The 26,762-nt window shown below is 40.7% G+C and overlaps 1 protein-coding gene and 1 long non-coding RNA gene across 6 annotated transcripts; one reads left to right on the forward strand and one right to left on the reverse strand.

The window, feature by feature from the left end:
• Positions 1-1,179: 1,179 nt before the first annotated feature.
• On the forward strand, positions 1,180-25,615 carry LOC149747018 (uncharacterized). 4 transcript variants are annotated; one of them, XR_016388483.1, is made up of 6 exons: positions 1,374-2,381; positions 2,599-2,645; positions 3,579-3,766; positions 6,078-6,243; positions 11,551-11,666; positions 23,960-25,615. XR_016388483.1 is itself a non-coding variant. In XM_089898974.1 (5 exons), exon 1 carries the CDS (start codon positions 1,569-1,571, stop codon positions 2,010-2,012), a length of 444 nt encoding a protein of 147 aa, XP_089755100.1. In that variant the 5' UTR covers positions 1,180-1,568; the 3' UTR covers positions 2,013-2,381; positions 2,599-2,645; positions 3,579-3,766; positions 6,078-6,243; positions 11,551-14,968. The 4 variants fall into 4 exon arrangements, 2 of the variants coding, with proteins under 2 accessions (XP_089755100.1, XP_089755102.1); XM_089898974.1 differs by lacking the exon at positions 23,960-25,615 and having other exon boundaries at positions 1,180-2,381; positions 11,551-14,968; XR_016388482.1 differs by lacking the exon at positions 23,960-25,615 and adding an exon at positions 16,181-18,856 and having other exon boundaries at positions 2,338-2,645; positions 11,551-16,147.
• Positions 20,179-24,268, reverse strand: LOC149747019 (uncharacterized). 2 transcript variants are annotated; one of them, XR_016388486.1, is made up of 4 exons: positions 23,970-24,267; positions 22,883-23,693; positions 22,429-22,524; positions 20,179-21,429 (listed from the first exon to the last, which is right to left on the reverse strand). It is a non-coding gene; the product is annotated as an uncharacterized LOC149747019 (long non-coding RNA). The 2 variants fall into 2 exon arrangements; XR_016388485.1 differs by having other exon boundaries at positions 20,180-21,429; positions 22,790-23,693; positions 23,970-24,268.
• Positions 25,616-26,762: the final 1,147 nt, after the last annotated feature.

Genomic DNA, 26,762 nt, shown 5'->3' on the forward strand with positions numbered 1-26,762 from the left:
TTGTTAATGAGCACGAGAGGGAACTCCCTTCATTTCTTGGCCCCAAATGGCACAAAACTTAGATAAATTAAAATCTTGAGAAGCAGCATCCAAAATGGGAGGATCAGTCTCCTTTAAAATACCTAAGGAGTCCATCAGTGCTAGATTTCCATGTATTTTAATAGTTGATTCTAAAATACATCTACCCTCTCTAATCAACCACCACCCTTCAAAGTTGACTACATACACATAGTTTCCCAGTATTGCTCCACAGAATTCAAGACCCAGGGTAAATAGACCCTGTATATCACTAAATCAGGATTATGGTACACAAAAAGCGGGAACAATTTCTAGAGGTGTCTCAAAGTTACTGTGAGATCTAGCCCATCCAAGCCTGATCGCAAGAGAGCAAGTAAAAGCCACAGGCAGATGAAAGTCAATACCATTAGCAGGGCTGAAGCTGAGGAATTTATCTGCTATTGGATACTGACGGCCTCTGGCTAATCAGGCATCTAGCATGATGTATTTTCACTTTAGATAGAGGGGGAGGAGAGGAGAATGTTGCAATCATGGATGTTAATTCACTAAGAATTGAATGCAGGGCCTAGTTAAATTCCTATTGGAAGGAAAATACACAAGGCTAGTGACTAGACTCACTGATTAATATATATGGTTGAAAGGTTTTTCTGGAAACAGGAACTAATCTAGCCTTCCCTTGAAATCTGGACATTGCACTAAACTTGTTCAGGATGGGAGAGACATTCAAAAGTTTTGGTCATTTAACAGCTTTCTGATTTCCGTTTATTGTTAGCAAAGATAATACAAGTTTCCTCTAGAGACAGGCTTCCTTCCCTGTGACGGTAAGAGGAGAAACTAAATTGAGTTTGATATCTAAACTTTCATGCCTACATGTGTAAACCAAAAACAACAAAAAGCCCAAACCAAAACGTCCCAGACTCTACAGCAGTGCTGTTCAATAAAAATATAATGTGAACCACACATACAATTTGAAATTTTCTAATAGCCACTTAAAAAGAAAAAGTAATAGCCACCTGTGGCTAAGAGCTACCTATTGGGCACTGCAGCCCTAGAATTCGACTTCAAAAAAAAAAAAGGGAAAAACAAAGCAAACAGAACCCAATTTCAATAAAGAGGACCTTTAGAGTTGGGCTGTGATCGCTGATTTTTGGTGTCTGGAGAAAGGAGGCCCAGGAGTAAGAAAAAAAGGAGAGGGCAGTGAAACGAAGCGTGATTGCTGCATCTCCAGAGAAGCCTGCTCTCCCCACCATGTTAGCCCAAGCGTTGAACGGCTGCCTAGAGGTGACGAGGTGTGCGGCCGATCCCAAGTGGTCACCGTCGCTTGGGCTTCAGAGCCCGCTTGCCGGGGCTTAGAGCCAGTGGCGTGGGGAACGCAGATTTCGGGGCTCCGCGGTGGAGCCGCCAGGGCGCCCTAACTGTCGAGCAGCGGGGTGTGAATGTGCACGTGTTTCACCGCCACCCGAACGCGCCAGTCTGCGTGGCGAGCAGAAGACACGGTGCCGGACGCGCCGCGGCTCAGGTAGCGCAAGTCGGCGAGCTTGTAGTACGGGATGGTGAGCAGGACGCTGCAGATGGCCTCCTCGTTCATGGTAGCGGGTGTCGCGAGCACTCAGGCAGCCGGTCGATTCCGGAAGTGCCCGCCGCTGCCGCGGCTCCACCCCCTGCGCGAGCCGCGTCGGCAGGCCGTACAGCCTGCCGGACATGAGGTCACGAGGCCGTCCATTCTCCGCGCAGCCCACGCCAAGCCGCTGCTTATCCGGAGCCGGAGCGGACTCTTCTCTTTTAGAGACTGGTCAACTCTGCGGCGGCGGGGCGCACAGGGCAGGAGCTTCCTCTCTCCGACCTGGCCCTCCCAGGCGCTGCCTGCCACCCGAGCCCGCCTTTCGGAGCTCCTCCCTCCTCAGACTTCTCAGGCGACGTCAGCGGCGGATGCCAAGGCGGGGATGAGGCCACTGGCCCGCGATCCTCCCAGCAAGGCTCCGGCCTCGGCCTGAGGCCCGAGATCCCTGCCTTGTGGCGCCCAGGCGACGTGTGCCACACCGGCGGGGCTCGGGCGGGGGCTTGGGAGTGGGGAAGTGAGGCAGGGGCGCTCAATTTGTCTTCTCTCCACCCAACCCACTAGGTTGGAAAGGTTTTCTTTTGGGGAAATTTCCTCTTCGCAGCTCCACACCCAGGCAGCGGACCCTCCCACCCGGGAGGAATCTCCCCTGGTCCCCTCGGCGCGTCTTCCGGGAGTCACCAAACACCAGACAGAGGTAGTGGGGTGGGTGTGGCAGCTGCCATTTCCTGACTCCAAGCCTGCGCGGAAAGCCCTTTGAGGACGTGCGGTGGTGACTTACTAGGGCTCCGCACTCCTCAGCCCGGTGAGTCAGGTAGGGGTGTAGATTCACTTGCTTATCTGGGCTCCAATCTAACCTCACTTCCAACTACTTCAGTCGTGTGGGGGTGGCTGATAAGCCCTGTCAGAGTTTAATCCTGTCTAAACGTTCAGATGTTTAGTTCCTGTTGAGTGCTTCTCTACTAGGGACGTAGTTTTCTGACTTTTTTTTTTTTTTTCTCTCCTGACATGCATAATTACAGACAGAGATTGAAAAGTAACCTTGAGAGAGCCGCTCCCTTGATTCCAGGTGAGACTGCAAACATTTCTTTCTTATAGATCTGGGAAGAATGCGGTGTTTAATGCCAGCCAAAAAAGACTCCAAAGATCTTTTTACCTTAAACAAACACTTTTCTACACCTGAAATGGCTATTTTGCAAAGTGTGGTGCAAATATTATACACAATACCAAGTCCATGCTAGGCATTTAATGAATTCTAAAGCAAAAGTAATAGGGAATGCCTGACTTCAATCAGGGATTTCTGCCTACAGAAAATCAGTGCTTCCTGTATTTTTGTATTGCCTGAAATGAGAGTAGCAGTGTTACATTTTACAATAAATGGAAGCTGTAATGAAAGAGTGTGTTTTAAAATTTGATAATTTAAAATAAAATACTTAGCTTTAAAGATATGGTCTGATAATCTGTGGTTCATTCCTTAATAAGCTTTTTGCTACAAAAAGTGCTCAGAAAACTTTTCCCATTCATTCATTCATGCAGTCAGTTTACAAACTAAGAATTCTAGAGAAAGAGAACAAAAATTAAGAAGGGAGGAAATGATCAAAATAATAATTCAAGAATTTCTTCCAGGACCAAAAGACAAAGATGTTCATAGTTAAAGGACCCACCAGCTACCCACAATGACTGAAAAAGGACCTATGTTAAAGCAGACCATTAAAAGGATCAGAACACTAAGAATAAAGAGAGGATTCTAAAAGTTTTCAGAGGGAAGAAGCAGGAATAAACGGATGAGAATTAGAATGGCATTGGGTTTCTCAACAATAACACTTTTATGCTAAAACACTGCAGTGAAATTTCAAGTTTTGTAAGACAATACTTTCCAACCTAGAATCCTATAGTCAAACTATCCATCAAGAGTAAGAGTAGAATAAAAACATTTTCACATATACAAGGATGAAAACATTTATTTTCCATCCATCCATCCACCTTTTTTTTTTTTTTTAAGGGAAAGTTACTAGAGGATGTGCTCCAACAAAACATGAGAGCAAGACAAGAAAGAGAAAGACATGGGATCCAGAAAAAAGGACCAGGAGAATGTGAAGGGAAATGCCAGGGTGAAAGATATGTGGCAGAATTAGAGAGCAATCGTTTTCACCGGAGAAGGAAGATGGCAGACTCCAAGAAGAAAGACTGGTTAGTGTAATTGAATTTATTTAGATTACTAGTTTTGAGTATTTGGGTAGTTACATTGATAGATGTTTGATCTAATGAAATACGTGATAAAATTCGAGAGAGAACTTATAAAATATAAGCAAGTAAAAAACGGAAGCAATTATTAATTCCATGAAAACTAAAAATTAGAGAAGAATGGAAACAGCGTTTCTCCAACTGTTGTGTGGTGAAAATTCTAAGACTTTTTAGAGCTTCTGAAATACTCGTGTATTATAAACCTCGAAGGAGAGAACATGCAGCATAGAGCACTCTGAAATTTATGTATATTTTTAATCACATTACTTTAAAATTTTTAAAAATTAGTATTCACATGGTTCAAAATTTAAAAGTGTAACAGACAGATAATTCAATAGAAAATTAGGCAAAACACCTAGATACTTCACACAAAGGTATATCTAAATAGCAAATAGTAAATGAATGTGAAAAGGTGCTCGACATCATCAGTCATTAGAGAACTACAAGTTAAAACCACAGTGCAATATCACTACACAAATACAAGAATAACTAAAATTAAAAGGACAGAATATAGCAAGTGTGGGTGAGGTTTTGTAACAATTGGAGCTCTTGTACATTGCTGGTGGGAGTGTCAATTGGTACAATCAGTTTTGCAAACTGTATGGCAGTACTATTAAAATTGTAGATATGCAGATCCTCAGCAATTCCTTGCCTAGGTATATGGACATGCATATGCATATACTAGAAAGTTCATAGTAGTGCTATTTATAATAGCTTCAAACTGGAAATTACCCAAATATCCATACATAGTAGAATGAGTAAATGATTTGTGGCCCATTTTTTTACACAGTGGGATACTAAACAGCAATGATATTGAGCAGTGTGCAATATTGATGAATTGCACAAATACAATACTGGATGAAAAAGCCAGACACAGAAGAGTATACATTTTATGAGTCAATTCCTATTAAGTACAAAAGTAAGCAAAACTAGCCTATGCTTTTAGAAATCAGGATAATGTCTGCTCTTGTAGAGTGGTCATAGTGACTAGAAGGGACAGGATGAGGCCTCTGGGGTGATAGAAATGTTCTGTTTCTTGATCTAGGACCTAGACTCTTGGTGCCAGTTACATGGGTATGTTCAGTTATGAAAATTCTTTGAGGTTACACAATGTGCACTTTTCTGTGTATATATATGTTATACTTCAATAAAAGGTTAATAGGTTTAAATACAAAATAAATAATATATGTGGGTGTATATTATGTCTCTTACTTTTATTTAATTAGTATTACAGTATATACTGTTCACCTTGCTTGTCTTTCACTTAGTAATCTATTTTAGATATCTTTCCATACAAATACATAAAAAGCTTTCTCAACTTTTTTTTTTTTTAAATGATGGATATGCCATAATTTACCCCTTATTGGTGGACACTTAGCTTGTTTCCACATATTTACTATTACAAATTATGCTGCAATAAGTAATCATTACATATGTCATTTCATACATGTGTAAGTGTATCCATATATATGTCCTAGAAGCTGAACTGCTGGACAAAAGAGTTATGTTCATTTGTAATTTTGGTTTGTATTGTTGAATTGACCTTCACTGAGGTTGTTCCAGTTTTCTTTTTCTGCAGACAAATGAGAGTGCTGTTTTTCCACACACCTTCTTTCATTTCTTTTCAAGATAGATAGTATAATATTGATCTGCTGATTCCTGTATTTCAGTGCTTCTAAACTTATTTAAATGCTAAGATACTTTTTATTGCAGACCTTCTAAATACCTGGCTTCAATTTTTTTATCACAACCTCAAACTTTAGCTTTCATGATAGTTTCACCATTATACAGCTTAAAAAATATGTATTCTTAGTGATATGTACATTGTTTAATTAATGCCTATAATGAATGGCTAATGACAGGAAACCTAAAGAATACTGATGCTAAACTACATCAACTAAATGAGAAACAAAAAACATGAGAATAATTATGCAAATTAGGGTAAAAAACAAGCCTCACACCTATATGTTGAATTCATCTATTCAAAATTCTGTAGAATCATATTAAGTCATACTTTCCATTTACTGATAATAAAGGTTATTTATATCTGCATGTGCTATTTTAGGGACACGGTAGCTTGAAATGGCATGCTTGAAATCTCTCATAGTCTGTTTTTTTGTTTTGCTTGTTTTTTTAACTTCAATGCCTTTTATTCCTGTAAGTTCTTTATATTTATTTATTTTTGTAATTTTTTTAAAAATTAATTTTTATTGGAGTATAGTTGCTTTACAATGTTGTGTTAATTTCTACTGTACAGCAAAGTGAATCAGCTATATGTATACATATAATGTCCATGGACAGAGGAATGGATAAAGAAGATGTGGTATATATATACAGTGGAATATTATTCAGCCATAAAAAGGAATGAAACTGGGTCATTTGTAGAGACGTGGATGGAGCCAGAGACTGTCATAAAGAGTGAAGTAAGTCAGAAAGAGAAAAACAAATATCATATATTAACGTTTATATGTGGAATCTAGAAAAATGGTATAGATGATCTTATTTGCAAAGCAGAAATAGAGACACAGACGTAGAGAACAAACGTATGAACACCAAGGCAGGAAGTGGGGGGGTGGGTGAGATGAATTGCGAGATTGGAATTGACAGATATACACTATTGCTACTATGTATAAAATAGATAACTAATGAGAACCTACTGTATATAGCTCAAGGAACTCTACTCAATGCTCTGTGGTGAAAATGGGAAGGAAATCCAAAAAAAGAGGGGATATATCTCATAGTCTTTAAAATTAGAAACAAGACAGAAAAGTTGAAAAATAAACCCCTTAAAAAAGTGCAAATGCAAGAATTTAAAACATCTCATATTCTAATTTTTTCTATTTTTTGGTCTGAAAGCATCTGGTAACCATTGGGGGAAAATGGGTGAAGGATATGTGGGACCACTCTGTATTATTTTTACAACTTCCTGTGAGTCTATTATTATCTCCAAATAAAAAGTTTTAAAAAGTTGTACCTGGGTGTATTAGTTTCCAGGGACTGCCATAACAAAGAACCACAAGAATTATAAAAAGGTATGTAAAGGAGAAGTAAGGCTTCCTGATTCTTCAGATCTCCAGTTCACCTTCCCTAAGACAGCAAACAAACTTAACAAATATTATGTGCCATAATGCTAGGTGCTGGAAATACAGGGATAACAAAAGACACATGGTCTCTGTCCTTAAAATGCTTTTAGTGTTCTAAGGGAGATAGAACCTAAGCATACAATTACAGTAGAGTGTGATAAATGTTCTGGTAGGGAAGTCCAGGGCACACTCAGAAATTAGGAGAAAGAAGCCTGCATGGTAATTTAATGAAGAGAGGTAAGGCAAACTGCCCAAAGTCATAGAGTTTTTAAACTACAGAGACATGATTCCTGCACAAATCTATTTGAATTAAAGCTCATATTCTTTCTGGGAACTGCTTGCTGTGTCACTAGGGTATTACATTTTCAGTTTCACTTTATATGATGTCTCAGGAGAGGAATTTAGTAGCAAGAGGGAATTTCCCAGCTACAAAAAGACAGTGATGGACAAAAATTTATTATTAATGGACATTTCATGGGAAATTCCATTTTCTTTTGACATTTTAATTGGCAGGTTTCCAAGAGTGTGGAAAGGTATGTTACCAGTAGCTCAGTCTGCATTTAAAAATTTTAGCTCCTGAATTAAGCAGGATATTTTGCTTTTTCAAATGTCTTCAGAACTCAAAATCATTTTCTCCAGCTGTCACTCCTAGCTTGTAAGCAAAATATACTAAGATATATTTTTTAGGCAATACACACACACACACACACACACACACACACACACACACACAGACAAAGCCACACTTTTTTTTTTTTTTTTTTCTGCTTTAGGCAGTGGCTATATGAAAGAGATTATAAGTTCAGTACCCTTTTTAGTATCCTTTTTTGGGCAAGTATAGACCAAGTTGTAGAAGAAGGCAGAGCTTTTCTTATTGTAGTAGCCAATATAGTGTAGGTCAGGAGTCCCCAACCCCCGGGCCGCAGACTGGTACCGGTGTGCAGCCTGTTAGGAACTAGGCCGCACATCAGGCGGTGAGCGGCTGGCAAGCGAGAGGAACTTCATCTGCTGCTCCCCATCGCTCCCCATCGCTCGCCATCCGCCCCACCCAGTCCGGGGAAAAATTGTGTTTCACAAAACCGGTCCCTGGTGCCAAAAAGGTTGGGGACCACTGGTCTAGGTCATAACAGCGCCGGCTTGTGCAATTTGGAATCGGAAACATGACTGAAGCAGGGGTCCAATGTCAGCAGCTGAACAGGTTGCCAGAGAGAACTCTAAGGTTTATTGGGAACTAAGGAACACTCAGGAAGCTTCTTTGACTTAATTTTTATAATTGTAAAAAGGAATAGAAATGTCTGCCCTGCCAGGGAAACCTTGTTGCACAACTCCTGCCAAGGACACTGTTCACACTGGGGAGGTGCCATTCACGTGGAATACGTTATGAATGGGCCCCCTAGAGTTGTGCGATGTGGAGGCCCTATAGCCTACCTGTCTCCCAGGATTGTTCTGAGAGACTCAAGTTATACAATGAATATAAAAGAACTTTATAAGTTATAAACCTGTCAATCTATGTAAATAATAATAATAATAGTTATTTTCCTGGCCAGCTCTGCCCTTCAAGCAAAACATTCTTATCCAGTTTAAGAAAGAGAAAAGCAGCCCTTATTAGCTGGGAGCTGGCCTGGCACTCCCAATGAATCTGTGGCATTCTCCTGTTCAATATAAACACTTTCATAGAACATCAACGTCAGACAGGACTATTTTGTCACTGTAGTGGAGCAAGAAAAAATAAGACCACTTCATTATCATGTTTGAACAGACAGAGGTAAAAACATTGTTCAAACCACAAAAATGAGCAAACATTGCCCTTTCCTGGCTAATAATAAGTGCCTGCTTCTTCTTTACCAATTATAGCTTTATCTCAATTTCATTATTCTCACTGTCTAGATATAAATTATTGAGATACCTGATCAGAGAATCACTCCTGCTTCCAGACAGCATCCAATGCAGGGAAGATACCCGTTTCCTTGAATGCTCCACAGAATCACCTACAAGAAGTCCAAATCCTATAATAAATTATTTCTAACATCCTCTTACTGAGATGTCCTGATTCTTCATGGTACACATAACTTCTGCTTGCAATGAGTCAGTAAACCCAGATTTATAGAACTGCAGATGTGTTCCTGGTGATCTTTGGATAGAGGACATTGGCAGATTCATAGAGCAGTTATTATGAATGCTCTATGGAGCCCTCACTGTCTGCATTTCAGTTAAAGAACTGGCTCCTCTAACTTCTCTAGGGACTTAGCTATGGTGTAGGTTCTTTTTCATAGCCCAGAACTCCTGAGGAAGAGATTCTGGTTGGCCATAATATCCCCCTTCAAGTCCTTTGTGGATTACGGGGATATGGACATGAGGTACTGAATTTCTAAAACAGCAACAACAACAACAATATCGACAACAGCAATAATAGCTAAGACTTATAGGTTAAGAATCCGCCTGCGAATGCAGGGGGCACGGGTTCAAGCCCTGGTGCGGGAAGATCCCATATGCTGTGGAGCAACTAAGCTCGTGCACTACAACTACTGAGCCAGCTCTCTAGAGCCTGCAAGCCACAACTACTGAGCCCACGTGCCACAACTACTGCAGCCCACGTGCCTAGAGCCTGTGCTCCACAGCAAAGAGAAACCACCGCAATGAGAAGCCCACACACCACAACAAAGAGTAGTGCCTGCTCGCCGCAACTAGAGAAAAACCGCGCACAGCAACGAAGACACAATGCAGCCAATAAATAAATAAATTTATTAATTTTTTAAAAAAACAACCTAACACTTATATAATGCTTGCTACGTGTCAGGGACTCTTCTAAGCAATTTCCATAGAGTCACTCACTTAGGACACCAACACTGTGCAATAGATGCTTTTATGACTCTAACTTCGCAGATGTAGAAACTGAGGCACAGAGATGTTAATTACTTGTGTAAGGTCCCACAGCTATTCAGAGGCATAGCCAGCAATTGAACAAAGGAAATTATGTTGCTGTATTCTGAATCAGTTCAGCTGTTCTCATGAAGTAATAGAGTACTGAGAGATGGAGTGTGAATGATTTGGCACCACTCAACACACTTTTATATTAAGAGTTATTTTATACGTGAGCAAGGATATCTTTTAAAGGAGTTCAGTCTAGCAATCTTAAAGTGTTGATGTGTCTCTTTAATAATAGTGTCTGTTAGGAATCATTTAAACTTTATGGAAGTAACTCCATTGGCTATAATTTGCTTTTTCTTTTACATATGAACATTTTAATTCGGCATTTATTGACTGTCTATGATGAGAATGGCTCTTTGGTGTGTAGTATGGGACAAAAGCTCTACATTGCTATCTACAGAATAAATAAGCTCTACACTGCTGTCTACAAAAGTGATGACTAAAGTCTTTATATACATCATGATGATTTAAGTCTTTATATACATCATTTTTATCGTTTAGAAATCTTCCTTATTATAATAACAACTTGGAATTGGAATATAATTGGCATTAACTGATCTGATGCTAGCAGAAAAATATGGGGCTTCGGCACCCAATAGAGTTAAAAGTCTCCTTCTTCATTAATCTATGTGCATGACCTCTTTGGTATTTTGTAATCTCAGTGAGTCTCATTTCCTTCAACTATTAAATAGTGAAAATAATACTTTTCTTAAGGGTGTTAGGAGAATTAAATAGGATAATGTGCATAAGATTATACCCAATAAGTATTAGTTTTCTTTCTCAAAGTAAAATATGTGGGCCTTGCCAATTTTAGTCTAAGTGAGAATTATCAACTTTATGATTGTCAAGGCTGGGTTATGAATAGTGAAAAATGACTTAAAAACTGTGTAGCCATGCTGTTGTTTCAAATGTGATCTCTATGCAGACATGGACCGTATCTGTTTTGTTCAACAGTGCCTAGGACAATGAAAGTGACAATAATACACCTACTATCACCTTAGACTGTGGAAGGATGTTATGGTCAGTAGAAGACTGCAATTCTTGGGTGAAAAGCATGCAGAATTCTCTAGTGTGCTCATTTCAAGTTTTTGTGTTTTCACAGTTACACGTTCATGTTTAAAAATCATTATAGTTCACAAAGGTAAATAGTAATAATAATATTATGACATCTATTATGACAAAAGTACAGGATTTTAAAAAATCTTTGCAGCCAATATTCTGATAACTCTCTGAGTCTAAACTGTATCTCTAAACTCTTAGACTGTAGTCTAAGTAGAAGTAATATATTCTTTCACCTATTTAGAAAATTAAAGTATTATTAAAGAAACCACGTACAACTGAATATGTTGGATGGAAGATATTTGATTTCAAGCATAATTAGGTATTAACTTAAGTTTATTCCTTTTAGTAGACTTAGTGAAAACTTAGTCATCTGATTGAATGAATATATCAATCTTCTTTAAAAACTTATTATGAAATAGATGAAAGAAGTATTAAAATTGAAATACTAACTTCTCACACATAAAAATGTTTTACATTCAACCAAATACAATATCATTAAGACAAGCTTGTGTTGTAATTATTATCTCTATTGAGATATGATGGGGCTAATAAATGATATTATAAAGACAGGAAGATTCCAAAGAGAAAGGGAAGAAAAAAGATAAGCTACTATGTTACCAAACCTACAAGTCAGGTAAGATACTTCTCTTCCCCTAGGAAGGAGTACTGGCCTGATGAAGGAAGGGGAGTGGATGGTACAGCGAGAGCCTGGGTACGTTATTCCAGTGAAAGAACTCCTCCTGGAAGAAAATACGTGGAATGAGGGGATGGTGGTAAGTGTTCTCCCCAACAATTCCCATTTTAAAGATGGGGAAACTAAGTCTAAGAGTAGATTGACTAGCTTCAAGTATTACAAGTAAAAGGTGATAGAACTGGGAGTAAACCAGATGGTTTATTTCAGGTTTATCAGAGGGCCCTTATTAATGAGGTACACGATATAGTATCCTAGAATCACAGTAAAACCAGGACCTATACATGTAAAAGTTAGAGCCGAATATCATAAATTTGCAGCTTTCTTTATATTTGCTTTGTGATGAGGTAATGAACTTATTAGAATAAAAGCATTGTATATATTTTTATTTAGTGAGTACTCAAATGGTGCATACATCTGAATTAAATGCCTGAAATATCTCAGTTATTAAGAAGCTATCATTGGAAACGTAGCAGAGTGTACATATGTTTATGCACGCAAATATTTAACAGAAACACAGTAAAAAGGTTCAATTATATTCATGCTGAAGTATGGAAGTTACCAGAGAGTTAGTGAACGAGGAATTTAATCACTATTATTTTGTAGAGTGTAAATGATTGAGAAAAACTTACAGAAAGAGGTGATCGGAAGGTCAGTTCAAAGGAGAGAATCATTTTTCGTTGTTTCCAGAGAGTTTTTGGTACATTTTAGAGAGGGCTACAAAATCCAAGAATGAGAACCATGTCCCACCAGGACAACTGGTGGGTGTGTATGTTGCAAAGAAGCAATAGCATGGTGAATGAAGTCTGTACCTCACTACACTCTGGGCAATAAAATGTTTTAAGAGTCAGGTTCCATAATATGAGTTTGTAACATCTTACCTATAATTTGTGGGTAGATGGGCAAAGGCTTGGCCTTAATCACACATATAAAAACACGTTAACAAGATCATGTTTGGTTTTAACCCCAGTCTCTATTTTCGTACCTGCATTGCTTATCCTTACTGAAACTTGCTTTCCTCATCCGTAAGGGAAGTACTTTATGAACTGTGACATACTAATTAATTTTAGTTTTGAATCATGGCTCTTCTTTAAGGTTTTCTTTGTTCTAGTTTAGTGTCATTTGAGGGTGAGCACTGCACAAGGCACATATAGAAAAACACAGGGTATTTCCTGCCTTCCAGGAGTTTTCAGAAAAGAGAGAACAGTTTTTAGAGGCTTAGCACTTATTCCACCCTTGGATGTTTCCCTACTAACATGGTTTCTAAAATTACTCATCTGTGTGGAGCTCAATAAATATTTCTCCAGTAACTAACGTAAGACAGGCAGATCAAATAATTAGATGTAACACTTTCATTCATACAATATAGCGTGTTATCTTACAGATGAAAATTGGCAACATGTTCAAAGAGTAACCAAGCTGGCTTTTAGGATCTAGCTGTGTCAGTCAGTTTTGGTTTATTATCTCTCTCCTCTGCCTGCTGTATCTTGTATTTATTTATGTCATCTTCATGTATAACTTCTAAACTATAAGAGCTAGCCACTATGGCTTTGAATGTAATGAAGTCACAGTATGATGAAGGAATTGTTTTCTAATGCAACTCTCCCTAAACCTCAAAACATTAGAATAATTCTGTAGTCCTCCATTTGTCTCAGTTACTGCTCAGAGCGCTAATGCAGCAGGTTGTGTGCCTGGGCATTATGGGTTACTTGCTTTCACTGCTGAGCTTTCTAACACTACAAATAAAACATAGATTATTCAGAAAGTACAAAGGTTCAACATCTTCCCACAAAATCGTTGATGAAGTTATTTCATTAATTAGCTCTTAAAAACAAAACAACTGATAACAACAGGATAGCTATTGATTTATGAGGTAAACAATTTCTTTTGAAAAGATAAATATTGATGCCAATACACTGGTGATGAAGTGGAGCCTAGGGGATGAGGGGCTCCTCATGTGGGGATGAGGCCAGCTAGCAGGCGTTGTCTGAGTCAGGACCTTGAGCTGGGTCAGGAGGTATAGACCTTATAACTCTCTTATTGATCATTGATCCTGGGGGTGAATGGCAACATCCTGTGAGATTTCTGAGTCAGTTCTGAAGTAGGTTCTCGTTCGAGTTGGGCAAACATGTAAGAGCAGTATATAATTGCTTGGGCACCAGCCCAACCTGGAGTTGATGCTTAGGATGAGGTAGGTAGACAGAGACTAAAGGATCAATTTTTTAAACCAATGAGAAAATTGCTGAAGTTGCTCTACTCAGGCCAGGCGTTGCAGGGTGCAGAGTACAACTGAGGAGTGGTTTATCCTTAATTCTTAAGTGTGCTAAAAGTAGATGTGTAGTTTTATTATATGGTATTTTGGGTCAGTAATGATAGTCGTACATACATGTCTGCTTCTATATGTTACTTATACATTATATACATTACATATGTGTATCTATATATGACATTAGTTCATACATGTACATTGTATAAAATTTAGAAGAATCAAAAGGGGTATAGTGAAAAGTTAGTCTCTACCCCTTTCTATGCCTCCCAGCCACCAATTTCCCTCCTGGAAGGTGAATTACAATTGCCAGTCTCTCACTTCCTCCTTTCATGCTCTTTGTTCTAGCCGATTAATCTCCCCAAGCCCAAGGGCTCCTGCTCAGAAATTTTCCAGCTTCTGCATTTTCCTGTCTGGTTAAATTTAACCTTATTTACCTATCTTTCAAAGCCTCAGTGTTTTATTTATTCTTCTTTAATTTCTTTTGTCCAGTTCTCCTAACAAGCTCCCTATGTCTCATTCCTACATGTACTTGTTCTCACTTCTCATTCATGATCTTCTCTCTTCTCTAGTCTATGTGAAATTTGTGCTTCTTTGAGACTGAAGTCAGACCCTATTTCTTCTGACTGCTCCACCCATCCCCATTGATTTCCTTCTTCTCTGAACTCCTAGGCATCTAGAAAGTGGGTTATGCTTCAGTATCCCAAAATGATGCCAAAATATGTTAAATAAAATATTAAGTTGCATTATTTGGCTGGAACTATATAAATCCAAAGAGGCAAAGAGGTTAGCTCAAAGCTATCAGCTGTTAGAATTATCTTTGGTTAATGAAAAAAGTTAACATACAGAATTTTTCAAAATATGGTTCTTGCGGGGAAAGAGAAAAAGGAGTACTTGCTGGGGAGAAGTTGCAAACCACTAACTGTACACACATCTAGTACCTAATTATGTAGTCAAGTGGTTGAGAGCATGAACTTTGAAGTCAGGCACACCTAGGTTTGACACTCTCTGATCTTTTGGAGCCTTGGTTTCTCAACAAGGAAATGAGTTAGCAGGTAAAGCACTCAGCACAATGCCTACTGTATGGTAAATGTCCAATAAATGTTATGTGTTATTGTTGTTAAATCTTATTTGCTATTTTGTAAGGTTTGTCTCCTGTGTTGGGCAGAATAGTTGACCCTCTTCCCCCTCCAAATGTCCACATCCTAATCACCAGAGCCTCTGAATGTTACCTTACATGGCAAAAGGGACTCTGCCGATGTGACTAAATCAAAGATATTAAAATAGGGAACTTATTCTGGATTATCAGGTAGACCCAGTGTAATCACAAGGATCCTTTATAGATGGAAGATGAAGGCAGAAGATTCAGGGAAGAAGAATCCGTGTCAGAGTTAGAGTGATTTGATGTGAGAAGGAGTCAACCTGCTGTTGCAGGCTTTGAAGATGGAAGAAGAGCCAAGGAATACTGGCATCTAAAAAGAAGCTGGAAAACATAAAGGGATTGTCTCCCAGAGCCAGCAGAAAGGCTTTTAGCCCAGTAAGATCTGGTTCAGATTTGTGAGCCCTAGAATTGTAAGATAATAAGTGTGTGTTGTTTTAAGCCACTAAGGTAGTGGTAATTACTAAAGCATCAATAGGAAATGAGTGCACCTCCCCAGCTGAAGACCAATTTCGTAAAGCTCATAGTGTCCAGAGTAGTGCGGGATGGGAACATAAATGCAAAAATTGGGTCTACTGAGGGTTCCAGCAGAGAGGCATAGCAACTTGTAAATTGCCCTTTATAGTGAAGAAGAGGAAATCAGAGTTAGCTACAAGCCAGGTCTCTTTCTAAATGTGGATTTCCATTACAATATAAATTGAAAATACTGGGGAAATTCCCTATCTCACTGCCCGGGAAAGATGCCAACAGGCCATAAATTCACCTATACTCCAGTCAGGTTTTCCCCCTAAGTGTCCTTGCCTCCCTTACTTACTGCTAATTTACAAGATCAGTAATAATCACTATCACGCACTGGGTGCACAGTCTGTGTCAGGCATTGTGCTAAAGGTTTGTACACATTATCATATTTAATCCTCACAAAATTCCCATGGTGGTAAAAAGAAATGTAGTACCTTGTTTTTCAAAGTTCAGGTCATGAGTCTCAGTGGAAGTTGAAATCAGTTTGGTGAGGATTGACAAGGAATTTTAAACAATAAAATACAGTAGAAAAATACCAGTGTACTGCATAAAATGAATAAGTATATTTTCATAAAATTTGGTTTCAATTATACATATAACAAAGACTCTCAAGTTACAGGTGAGTCTTTTTTTTTTTTTTTTTTTTTTACAGGTGAGTCTTAATTGATAAAATATATATGTATTGGGTTGTGTTGTAGAACATATTTCTTTTTTTTTTTTTTTTTTTTCCTTGCGGTACACGGGCCTCTCACAGTTGTGGCCTCTCCCGTTGCGGAGCACAGGCTCCGGACGCGCAGGCTCAGCGGCCATGGCTCACGGGCCTAGCCGGCTCCGCGGCATGTCGGATCTTCCCGGACCAGGGCACGAACCCGTGTGCCCTGCATCGGCAGGCAGACTCTCAACCACTGCGCCACCAGGGAAGCCCTGTAGAACATATTTCTTATAGTGGGTTACATTAAAAAAATTTTAAACCCACCAGTAAAGTGGTTAAGAGTACAGGCTCTGGCAAAAAGGTTACCTTGCTTTAATCCTAGTTCTTTGTCTTACCAGCTCTGTGATCTTGAGTGGGTTACTTGTTCTCTCACACAGTTACTTTGTCTCCTTGGGTCTCCCCTCAAAGGGTCTTTTTGAGGATTAAATGGATGAATCTAAGTAAAGCAGTTTGAACGGTGCTTTAGTAGCAAACACTCAGTTACTGTTACTTTCCCAATGTTACCTGGTTAGCAAGTGGCAGAACTGGGCAGATTCCTGTTCTGTCTGATAAAGTTTAGTCTTGAGTTTGAAATCAAAGGTAATTTCAAGCTGACTTAGGTGTCCCGTCAAAACAAACAAAGAACAAAATAAGTCTGCCTTTAAAATAATTTACCAGCAAGTTAAAAAGATGGGAACCCTCATCTTCTCAGGAAGTTGGCCTACGTTGGCAGAGTCTTGTCTCTTGAGAGAGTACAGGTTTCCTGTCTTGTTCTGCTCTGAGTTACAGGAGAAGAATATGTGGAAGGCACTAGGTTGTTTGACATATAGAACAAAGTGGTGACTCACATAAAACTTTACCGTAGGATCACCATATAAATGTTTACATCTAAAAGGAATCAGGTAAAGGGGGAAATCATGCAAGAATCCGGAGGGAGGCCTTCAGCTAAAAGTTTGTGAGATGACTGCTTTTGTTGTTGGTTGTATTTGTCCTTTGTTTTTTTCTGCTCTGTTTCCTCCCTCTGCTCCAGCAGGCAGCTGAGGCATTTTATCAATTTCTTAAAAAATTTTCTGATGCTACCTGGTGTTACGTGCTTTGAGTGTTGGTTGAAATATATAGCCAGGCTATACTGCTTTCACAGGCTCTGAAAATTTAAGAATTTAAGAAGCTAATGAGTTTCTTAAGTTATGCGTAAGCCTTAGTTGCTGAAAATTATTCTGGGCCTTTAAACTGCTGATTTTTATATTCAGCCAAAAGCCAATTTAAAAATGAATTCCATACTACCTCCAATTTGCTTGATTGTAGAGTAATTTTATATCTAGTTAAGGTTCTGTTGGAATATGTATTTCTAGATTTTACGGTTTGGAAAGTGTGTGAATCCAGCCTCTCTACCAGGATGTGGCAGGGAGTTAGCAGTGTTTTGAACCATCAGGGAAAGGAAGTAGATATATTCAGCACCCTGCCCCATCTCAACAGATCCATTTTCTCATCGTAGTAGTGGTAATCTTTCATTTGTTATTTTGGTTTGAATGTTGTTTGTAGCATATGGCCCTAATGCCTTAGAGCTCTAAGTAGAAGGGAAAGCAATGCTAATAATTCTCTGACGGAGACGTACCCCTTCTTCCTCCACTTCGTTGTTCTTGAAGGATATGATTTCTCTTTTATTATTTATTTATACTTTTTAAAAGAGCAGTTTGAGGTTCACAGCAAAGTTGTGGGTAAGGTACAGGAATTTCCCTTATACTCACTGCCCCTGCACATGCATAGCCTCCCCTATTCTCAGCATCCCCCGACCAGAGTGGTTCATTTATTACACCTGTTTAACATACACTAACACATCATAATCATTCAGAGTCCATAGTTTACATCTGTTTACATTACATAGTCTACATTGCAGTTCATTCTTGGTATTACACATCTCACACCAGTCAGAATGGCCATCATCAAAAAATCTAGAAACAAATGCTGGAGAGGGTGTGGAGAAAAGGGAACACTCTTTCACTGCTGGTGGGAATGTGAATTGGTTCAGCCACTGTGGAGAACACTATGGAGGTTCCTTTAAAAACTACAAATAGAACTACCATATGACCCAGCAATCCCACTCCTGGGCATACACCCTGAGAAAACCAAAATTCAAAAAGAGTCATGGACCAAAATGTTCATTGCAGCTCTATTTACAATAGCCCGGAGATGGAAACAACCTAAGTGCCCGTAATCTGATGAATGGATAAAGAAGATGTGGCACATATATACAATGGAATATTACTCAGCCATAAAAAGAAATGAAATTCAGCTATTTGTAATGAGGTGGATAGACCTAGAGTCTGTCATACAGAGTGAAGTAAGTCAGAAAGAGAAAGACAAATACCGTATGCTAACACATATATATGGAATTTAAGAAAAAAAATGTCATGAAGAACCTGGGGGTAAGACAGGAATAAAGACAGAGACCTACTAGAGAACGAACTTGAGGATATGGGGAGGGGGAAGGGTAAGCTGTGACAAAGCGAGAGAGACGCATAGACATATATACACTAACAAACGTAAGGTAGATAACTAGTGGAAGCAGCCGCATAGCACAGAGATATCAGCTCGGTGCTTTGTGACCGCCTGGAGGGGTTGGATAGGGAGGGTGGGAGGGAGGGAGACGCAAGCCGGAAGAGATATGGGAACATATGTATGTGTGTAACTGATTCACTTTGTTATAAAGCGGAAACTAACACACCTTTGTAAAGCAATTATACCCCAATAAAGATGTTAAAAAAAAAAAAAAGAAAATATATAGGTGAAGTGTAAAAGGGTTGGAATAGATATACCATAACAGTAAAAACAAAACAAAACAACAACAACAAAACCGGAGTGGCTAAGAAAATATCAGAAAAAAATTACATTTTAAGACGAAAATTTTTACCAGAGACAAAGACATTTTAAAATGATAAAATGATTATTCCATCTAGAATGCATAATAATTATAAACTTATATGCACGTAACAACAGGACTTCAAAATACAATGAAGCAAAATCGACACAACAGAAAAGAGAAACAGACAGTTCTACAATAATAGTCGTATACTTTAAAACCCTTCTTTCAATAGCAGCACAGACAGAAAATCAACAAGAAAATAAAAACCTTGAACAGCATTATCAATCAAGTAGACCTAACAGCCATCTAAAAAACATTCCACCCAACAGCATCAGAAGATACATTCTTTTCAAATGCACATGGATATACTATATGCTAGAGCATAAAACAAATTTCAGTACATTTCAAAGGATATAAACCATACGAAGAGTGCTCTCAGATGACAACAGAATGCAATAAGAAATCGTTAACAGAAAGAAATTTGTTGAAAATCACAAATGGAAATTAAAGAATATATTCCTAAATAATTCATGGGTCAAGTAAGAACTCGTAAGGGGAATTAGAAATAATTTGAGATGAATTAAAATGAAAGTATAACATATTAATACTTGATTGGTCCCACATACTCTTCTGAAAAGCAGAGGGGTTAGACAAAGAGATCTAAATTAATTAAAAAATCATTTATTATTCTGGGAATAAAAAGAACTGGGCTTAGTCTCAGTTTTGCCTTTATCTTTGTGTCTGTTGATTATCTTGGAATAGTCATTACATAATCAACATACAGTTGCCAGCTCAGGAATCAAATACTGTCATCTCTAGGGCTACCATAACAAGATACCACAAACTTGTTAGCTTAAAAGAACAGAAATTTATTTTATCACAGCTCTAGAGGCCAGAAGTTCAAACTCAAAGTGTTGAGAGGACCATGTTCTTTCTGACGCCTCAAGGGGAGGGAGGATCCTTCTTTGTCTTAACCAGATTCTGGTGGTGGCCATCAGTCACTGGAGTTGGCAGTTTTTTGATTTGCAGCTGCATCACTCTGGTCTCTTTCACTCTTGTCACATGGAATTGTCTCTGTGTGTTTCTGTCTCTGGAAACAATTTGAATAGAAATTTCTATTTTTAAAAAACACACTGTTGATTATTATGCTCTATTTAGATACTTCCTCTAACCCCCACCCACCTCCATTTCCCCATATGTATTTGAGAAGGAAAGAGGAACTCCTGTGAGCTATCATATTGGAAAGAATCAATAATACAATGTTTTACTAGAGATGCCTCTTATCTAAAATATTTGGATTAAACATAAAATCTGGGGAAATGATCGCCCAGTTTCCCTCTTGTAGAGGCATGTTCTAAATGATAGGCAGCAGAATATTTTATACCCATGAGGTTTGCTGACATTATTGATTTGGTCCAGGGTCTGTATTTTCTCTCTAAAGAAAACAGTATTCTCTCTTTACTTTCTTTAATATATAATGTTGGTGTCTTAAGTTTATTGTCAGAGAGGATGCTTATAGTTCAAATGATTTGGTTGTATTTCACCAGTATTATTACAAGATAGTCAAACAATGGCCGGGCTCCAGGATAGACCTCGGTCCCTTTGGTCCACTGGGATACTGATCTGAAAGCCACCGTTTTCTTATATTCCAAAGACCAAATAAATAAACAAACAAAAAAACAAGTAAATGAAACCATTTTAAAACCAACTCTCTTTTCTTCCTCATCCATGTTAATTCTCTTCTACCTAAAATTACTTCCTGGAAGTGATTTTTATGTTTCTTAGAGCTTCTTTACGTATATATCCACACTAATGCATATAAAACTGTGCCTTGTAGATCTTATACTTTTTCCATTTGAATAACTATTTTCTCATGTCATATAGAGTTTATCCACTGTCCTAGATATGCATTTTCCCTGTGTATTTGAGCATCATAGGAAGATAAATTCTACTCTTGAAAATGTTAACTGGTCACTGAGACACAGAAAGCTATTATTCTTACCAGTTTTCAATAGTGAGTAGATTCTGTAGGGGTGGAATTTTAAGATGTAAGTATACTGTTTTTCTACACTCAAATTCCGTTCCCCTTATCATAGAAATTGACCAGCGAAGTGTGCTGCTGACTTTTCAGAATCCATGTACATATAATCCATTAGGTTATTAGATATAACATTGGTCAGAAAAGCATACTGTGAAATGTTGCTTTTATTTAAACTCCCACTATTTTCACTACATGGTTTCAAGATTTTACTTCATTATTGTCCTCTGGTGGTGGGCTCTGTGAACTGCATATTTACGGGTCTGGAGCACATATCTTCCCGGAGGTATACAACTCCTCAGGTACCAGCTAAAGAGTAGATGATAAGAAGCATTCAGATTTATTAAAACTCATTAAGAATATCAGTAGACTGACTGTTGTTTCTAAAAATATAAAATATTTATCCTTCTGTTCTCAAACAACCATACTTCATGAAAAGAAGTATAAATCCTTTTTTGCTTGCAATAGAAGAACAATAATTGAAGATATTCTTCATTTGGACCAAATACCTTCTCTGAAAATATAAGCTAAAATAGGAGTTGAAATTTCCAAAATATTCTTTAGGAAATAAAACTCCACATATAATTTCAAATTATAATTTAGTTTTACCTTAAATTTAAATATCTATATTGAATTTAATTTAAGGAAGGAAGGAAGGAAGAAAGAAAGAAGAAAAGAAGGAAAGAAGGAAAGAAAGAAAGGATGGAGGGAGGGAGGGACGGTGGGAGGAAGGAAGGAAGGGAGGAGGGAAGGAAGGAAAAAGGAAAGAAACAAAGAAGATAAAGTAAAATAAAGTAAAATATAATAAAGCTATTAAATTAAAAATTACTTATTAAGAAAAAAAAACGAACGGATAGAACCTTTGGATAAATGGTGGAAGCAAAGCTATACAGACAAAATCTCATACAGAAGCATACACTTACAAACTCACAAAAAGAGGAATAGGGGAAAAAAATCATAAATCTTGCTCTCAAAGTCCACCTCCTCAATTTGGGATGATTCTTTGTCTAAATGAGGGAAGGAAAGAATGAAGGAAGGAAGGAAGGAAAGAAAGAAAGAAAGAAAGAGAAAGAAAGTAAGAAAGAAAGAAAGAGAGAAAGAAAGAAAGAAAGAAGATAAAGTAATGTAAAATAAAGTTATTAAAATAAAAATAGTTATTAAGAAAAAAATTTTTTAAAAAACAGAACCCTAGAACAAATGGTGGAAGCAGAGCTATACAGGCAAAATCTCACAGAGAAGCATACACATACACACTCACAAAAAGAGGTAAAGGGGAAAAAAATGATAAATCTTGCTCTCAAAGTCCACCTGCTCAATTTGGGATGATTCGTTGTCTATTCATGTATTCCACAGATGCGGGGTACATCAAGTTGATTGTGGAGCTTTAATCCGCTGCTTCTGAGGCTGCTGGGAGAGATTTCCCTTTCTGTTCTTTGTTTGCACCGCTCCCAGGGGCTCAGCTTTGGATTTGGCCCCGCCTCTGCGTGTAGGTCGCTGGAGGGCGTCTGTTTTTCACTCAGACAAGACGGGGTTAAAGGAGCCGCTGATTCGGGGGCTCTGGCTCACTCAGGCCGGGGGGAGGGGGGGGGCACGGAGTGCGGGGCACGGAGTGCGGGGCGAGCCTGCGGCGCCACGGGCCGGCGTGACTTTGCACCAGCCTGAGGATCACCGTGCGTTCTCCCGGGGAAGTTGTCCCTGGATCCCGGGAACCTGGCAGTGGCGGGCTGCACAGGCTCCGCGGAAGCGGGGTGTGGATAGTGACCTGTGCTCGCACACAGCCTTCTTGGTGGCGGCAGCAGCAGCCTTAGCGTCTCACGCCCGTCTCTGGGGTCCGCGCTTTTAGCCACGACTCGCGCCCGTCTCTGGAGCTCCTTTAAGCAGCGCTCTTAATCCCCTCTCCTCGCGCAGTAGGAAACAAAGAGGGAAGAAAATGTCTCTTGCCTCTTCGGCAGCTCCAGCTCTTTTCCCGGACTCCCTCCCGGCTAGCCGTGGTGCACTAACCCCTTCAGGCTATGTTCACGCCACCAACCCCAGTCCTCTCCCTGCGCTCCGACTAAAGCCCGATCCTCAGCTTGCAGCCCCGCCCACCCCCGCGGCTGAGCAGACAAACCTCTCGGGCTGGTGAGCGCCAGTTGGCACCTATCCTCTGTGCGGGAATCTCTCCGCTTTCCCTCCGCACCCCTGTGGCTGTGCTCTCCTCCGCGGCTCCTAAGCTTCCCCCCTCCGCCACGTGCACTCTCCTCCCGCGAGGGAGCTTCCTAGTGTGTGGAATCCTTTCCTCCTTCACAGCTCCCTCGCACTGGTGCAGGTCCCGTCCCTATTCTTTTGTCTCTGTTTTTTCGTTTTTTCTTTGGCCCTACCCAGGTATGTGGGGAGTTTCTTGCCTTTTGGGAGGTCTGAGGTCTTCTGCCAGCGTTCAGTAGGTGTTCTGTAGGAGTTGTTCCACGTGTAGAGGTATTTCTGGTGTATCTGTGGGGAGGAAGGTGATCTCCGCGTCTTACTCTTCCGCCATCTTCCCCTCCCAGGTATCCGTTTTTTCTAGACTTTTCTTTCTTCAGCTCACAAAGGGGTCCCTGAGGATTAAGCAGAGGAACGTCAGGGTTTCTTCCAGGCCAGCTTCAGCCCTGGGGTGTTCAGGGCAGACTCTCATTACAAACCTCAGTTTCTGAGGCTCCTGGCTTATGGCCATTTAGTATAGAAGGAGGCTCCTGGCTGGGGAAGGCTCAGACAAAACGATGCAGGTTCTAATCTGTGGCAGTGGGCAGTGGGGGGCGGGGGGTGTCAGTGCAGGAAGAGGCATTCGCTGCCTTAGGCATTTAAACCATTGCCTTCTCTTCAGGATGACTCACCTGCAAGATTCTGTGGGGTCCGCCTCCTGCCACCATGCTACAGTTGCCGGATTTTGGGCCTGGAGCAACCCAGGTCTTCGTCCGGCATTTCCAGAGAGTGCTTTCTCTTCGGAGCACGTCTGGGGACTGGCTTCTCTGCTTCCACCTTGGCTGGCGAGGCCAAAGGAGCATCTTCCATGGGGAAGAGAGGGAAGACATTCCAGTTTGGAAGAACAAAAGCAAAGACACACTCTTCTCTACCTTGTCCCGCCCCAAATATAAATTCATAGCACCTTCACATTTTTATAACTATGGACTTAAAAAGACCAAGAGGTTAAGGGGCCTACCCAGTGTTACACAGGTAGTGGAGAGGTGTTCTGCTCAATGGTTAGGTTCATGGAGGGGCTCCGGATTTACAGCTGATAGGAATGTGAGGACAAGCTCATGCCATTTCAAACATTTCCAAGTGATACTGAGAGAGATGTTGAAGGTGCAAAATGAGGGTGCTGAATGACCTCACTAAGTGGGGATGGTGGGCCCATTTTAACATGAAATTGAAAATAAATTCATGACAAAAGGACATAATAGAAAATGACAACATAATCATAACACGCCCCTCTCCCCTGGAAGTAAAATTCATTAGAATCCTCTCTCTCTCCACCATGAAAGGATGAGATAAAGTCTCAGCAGCAGCCCCCGTGAAAAACATGGTCAACAGGGTGAAGAGGTGTTACTAAGACCATATGGTGCGACTCAGAGAAGCAAAGAGACAGCTCTGCCCTTAGCCTGATGAGGCCCACAGGAAGGAACATGTGTGGCAACCTTGGATAGTGTGGCAATGAGAGAGAACCTTCTTTAGGAGGGGACTCCCTGCTGCCACCTTGAAAAAGCAAATATGGGACATTCGTTTACTGTGGCTCTTGCAGAGGCGATGTGCCCAGAGGTTGGGCCACCCTGCTTGACAATCAAAGCACCTTGTATTCCTGTGCTGCTTGAAAGCTCCAATCGCCGGATTTTGGGTCTGGGGCAACCCAGGTCTTCGTCCGACCATTCCAGAGAGTGCTTTCTCTTCGGAGCACGTCTGGGGACTGGCTTCTCTGCTTCTACCTTAGCTGGCGTGGCCAAAGGAACATCCCCGTAGAGCCGGTAGCCACCAACCAGGCAGTATGTCTCCCCATGCCAGCCCAACTGCGTTTCTCCACACCTGCGGTACAGGACATGGTAATGACCAGGTGTAGGATGAGAAGCGGGAGCCACTGCTGCTGCAAAGAAAATCAGAACTGATCAGTCACTTCTGCTGTGCACAGTCTCCTGCCAGAATTTCCCTCTCTCATGTCTCTCCCAGTTTCTGGCTGAAGACCTTTTAATCTACTTGACGTCCAAAACACAGCCTTGGCGCATCATCTCTATGAGTCCCTAGAGAAGGGACACTGGCTGCAAAAGCAATCCCTAGAGCCTAGGGCTGCAGCACATGAGGAAGTCTCTTCACCGTTCCCAGGGAAAACAGTAGAACCCGAAAGTAATTGCAATCATGATCCTCTCCATCTCTCCCTTCCACAGCAGAGAAAACATTTCTTGCAGTGTGTCACTTCTGGGGCTTTCATGGAAATGTCTTTCAAGTTTTGGAAAAAAATAATCTAATATAAATTGGTTAAGAACCCCGCCCACCTTGGCAACCCCTCTTGGGCCCCATTTATACTGCCTATTTCAACCACACTGAACTCTAGCTGTCTAATACTTTTATGTCGATTAGAACAAGGCCAAATACTGAGGCAGAGTGATCAGGAGACTCAGAACCGGGTTCTGGGTACCAAGTCTAGGCTCACATCAACCTAGCCTCCTGGGACACCATCTCCTCAGCCCTCCAGTCTTATTAGCACTTCATCACCGCCCCCCCCTTCGTTCTTACGGTCTTCCCATCAATATGGCAACACCCTCACCCCTAGTACTCAGCAACTCGGTAAGGGATGTGTCTGAGGGGACCGATATAGATGTCTACATGATAGCACAGTGGTGCCTGGGTTTGAAGGTGCGGTTCAAGAGTGGCCCTCTTCCTCAAACCGCTCCATTTGCAATTTGCCAACAAAAACGCGCTTGTCTTTTGTTAAGAGGCCAATCAGGAAAGGGTCTGAATGGAAGCATCCTGTAGCCCAAAGGGTAAGGCTATATTTATAAAGCTCAGAACCGTCCCGCACACTTGTCCAGGGATGAGCTTTCACTTGTCCTCAGCAGTGAGAACTGTGCGTCCCTGAAGGCGTCCCAGGTCACTGGTATTACTTACATCTGGGGGGAAAGTGCTCAGCTGTACGTAGTTGGCAACCCCCACAGGAACATGCGCCAGCCGGGTGAGGTTGTGTGTATATCACACCGCCTGTAGAGTTGCCCTGTCTGGGTGTACCTGCTGCACTGCCCACCCAGGGAACAGAGCACAGGTTAGAGTACACAGACACTACCCGGTCACACATTCTCACACAGACAGCCAAAAAGATCGGTATCTGGTGGAGAACGGGTAGCGAAGTTTCTCTGAGTGCAGCCCGTTTGCACAGTTATGCTGCCATGGAAACCCTGAGAACGCCTGTGAGGGCATCACTACCCAGTGACGTCATATATGGAACCTTTGACTTGAGGGGCAGGCTTGAGGAGGAGGGGCAGTTTTGTGGAGGAGAACAGGGTAGAGGCAAAGGTACTCTGCCTCGCCCCTCACCCCTGGGCCTCCCCACCCATGCCCTAGTCTAGTAGACACCCCACGTGGGGCGTGCCGGTGGGCTGGCACAGCCGCAGGGGCCACGGGAGGGCAAGAGAGACCCATATTCT

The sequence above is a fragment of the Delphinapterus leucas genome, chromosome 17 (genome assembly GCF_059928025.1).
Source record: "Delphinapterus leucas isolate spDelLeu-1000000601 "Yukka" chromosome 17, BTC_Dleu_Yukka2, whole genome shotgun sequence".
NCBI lineage: Eukaryota > Metazoa > Chordata > Mammalia > Artiodactyla > Monodontidae > Delphinapterus > Delphinapterus leucas.

What these genes read in the sequence shown, in the direction of transcription:
- LOC149747018 (XM_089898974.1), top strand. Translation starts at nt 1,569, where the DNA reads ATGGTGAGCAGGACGCTGCAGATGGCCTCCTCGTTCATGGTAGCGGGT.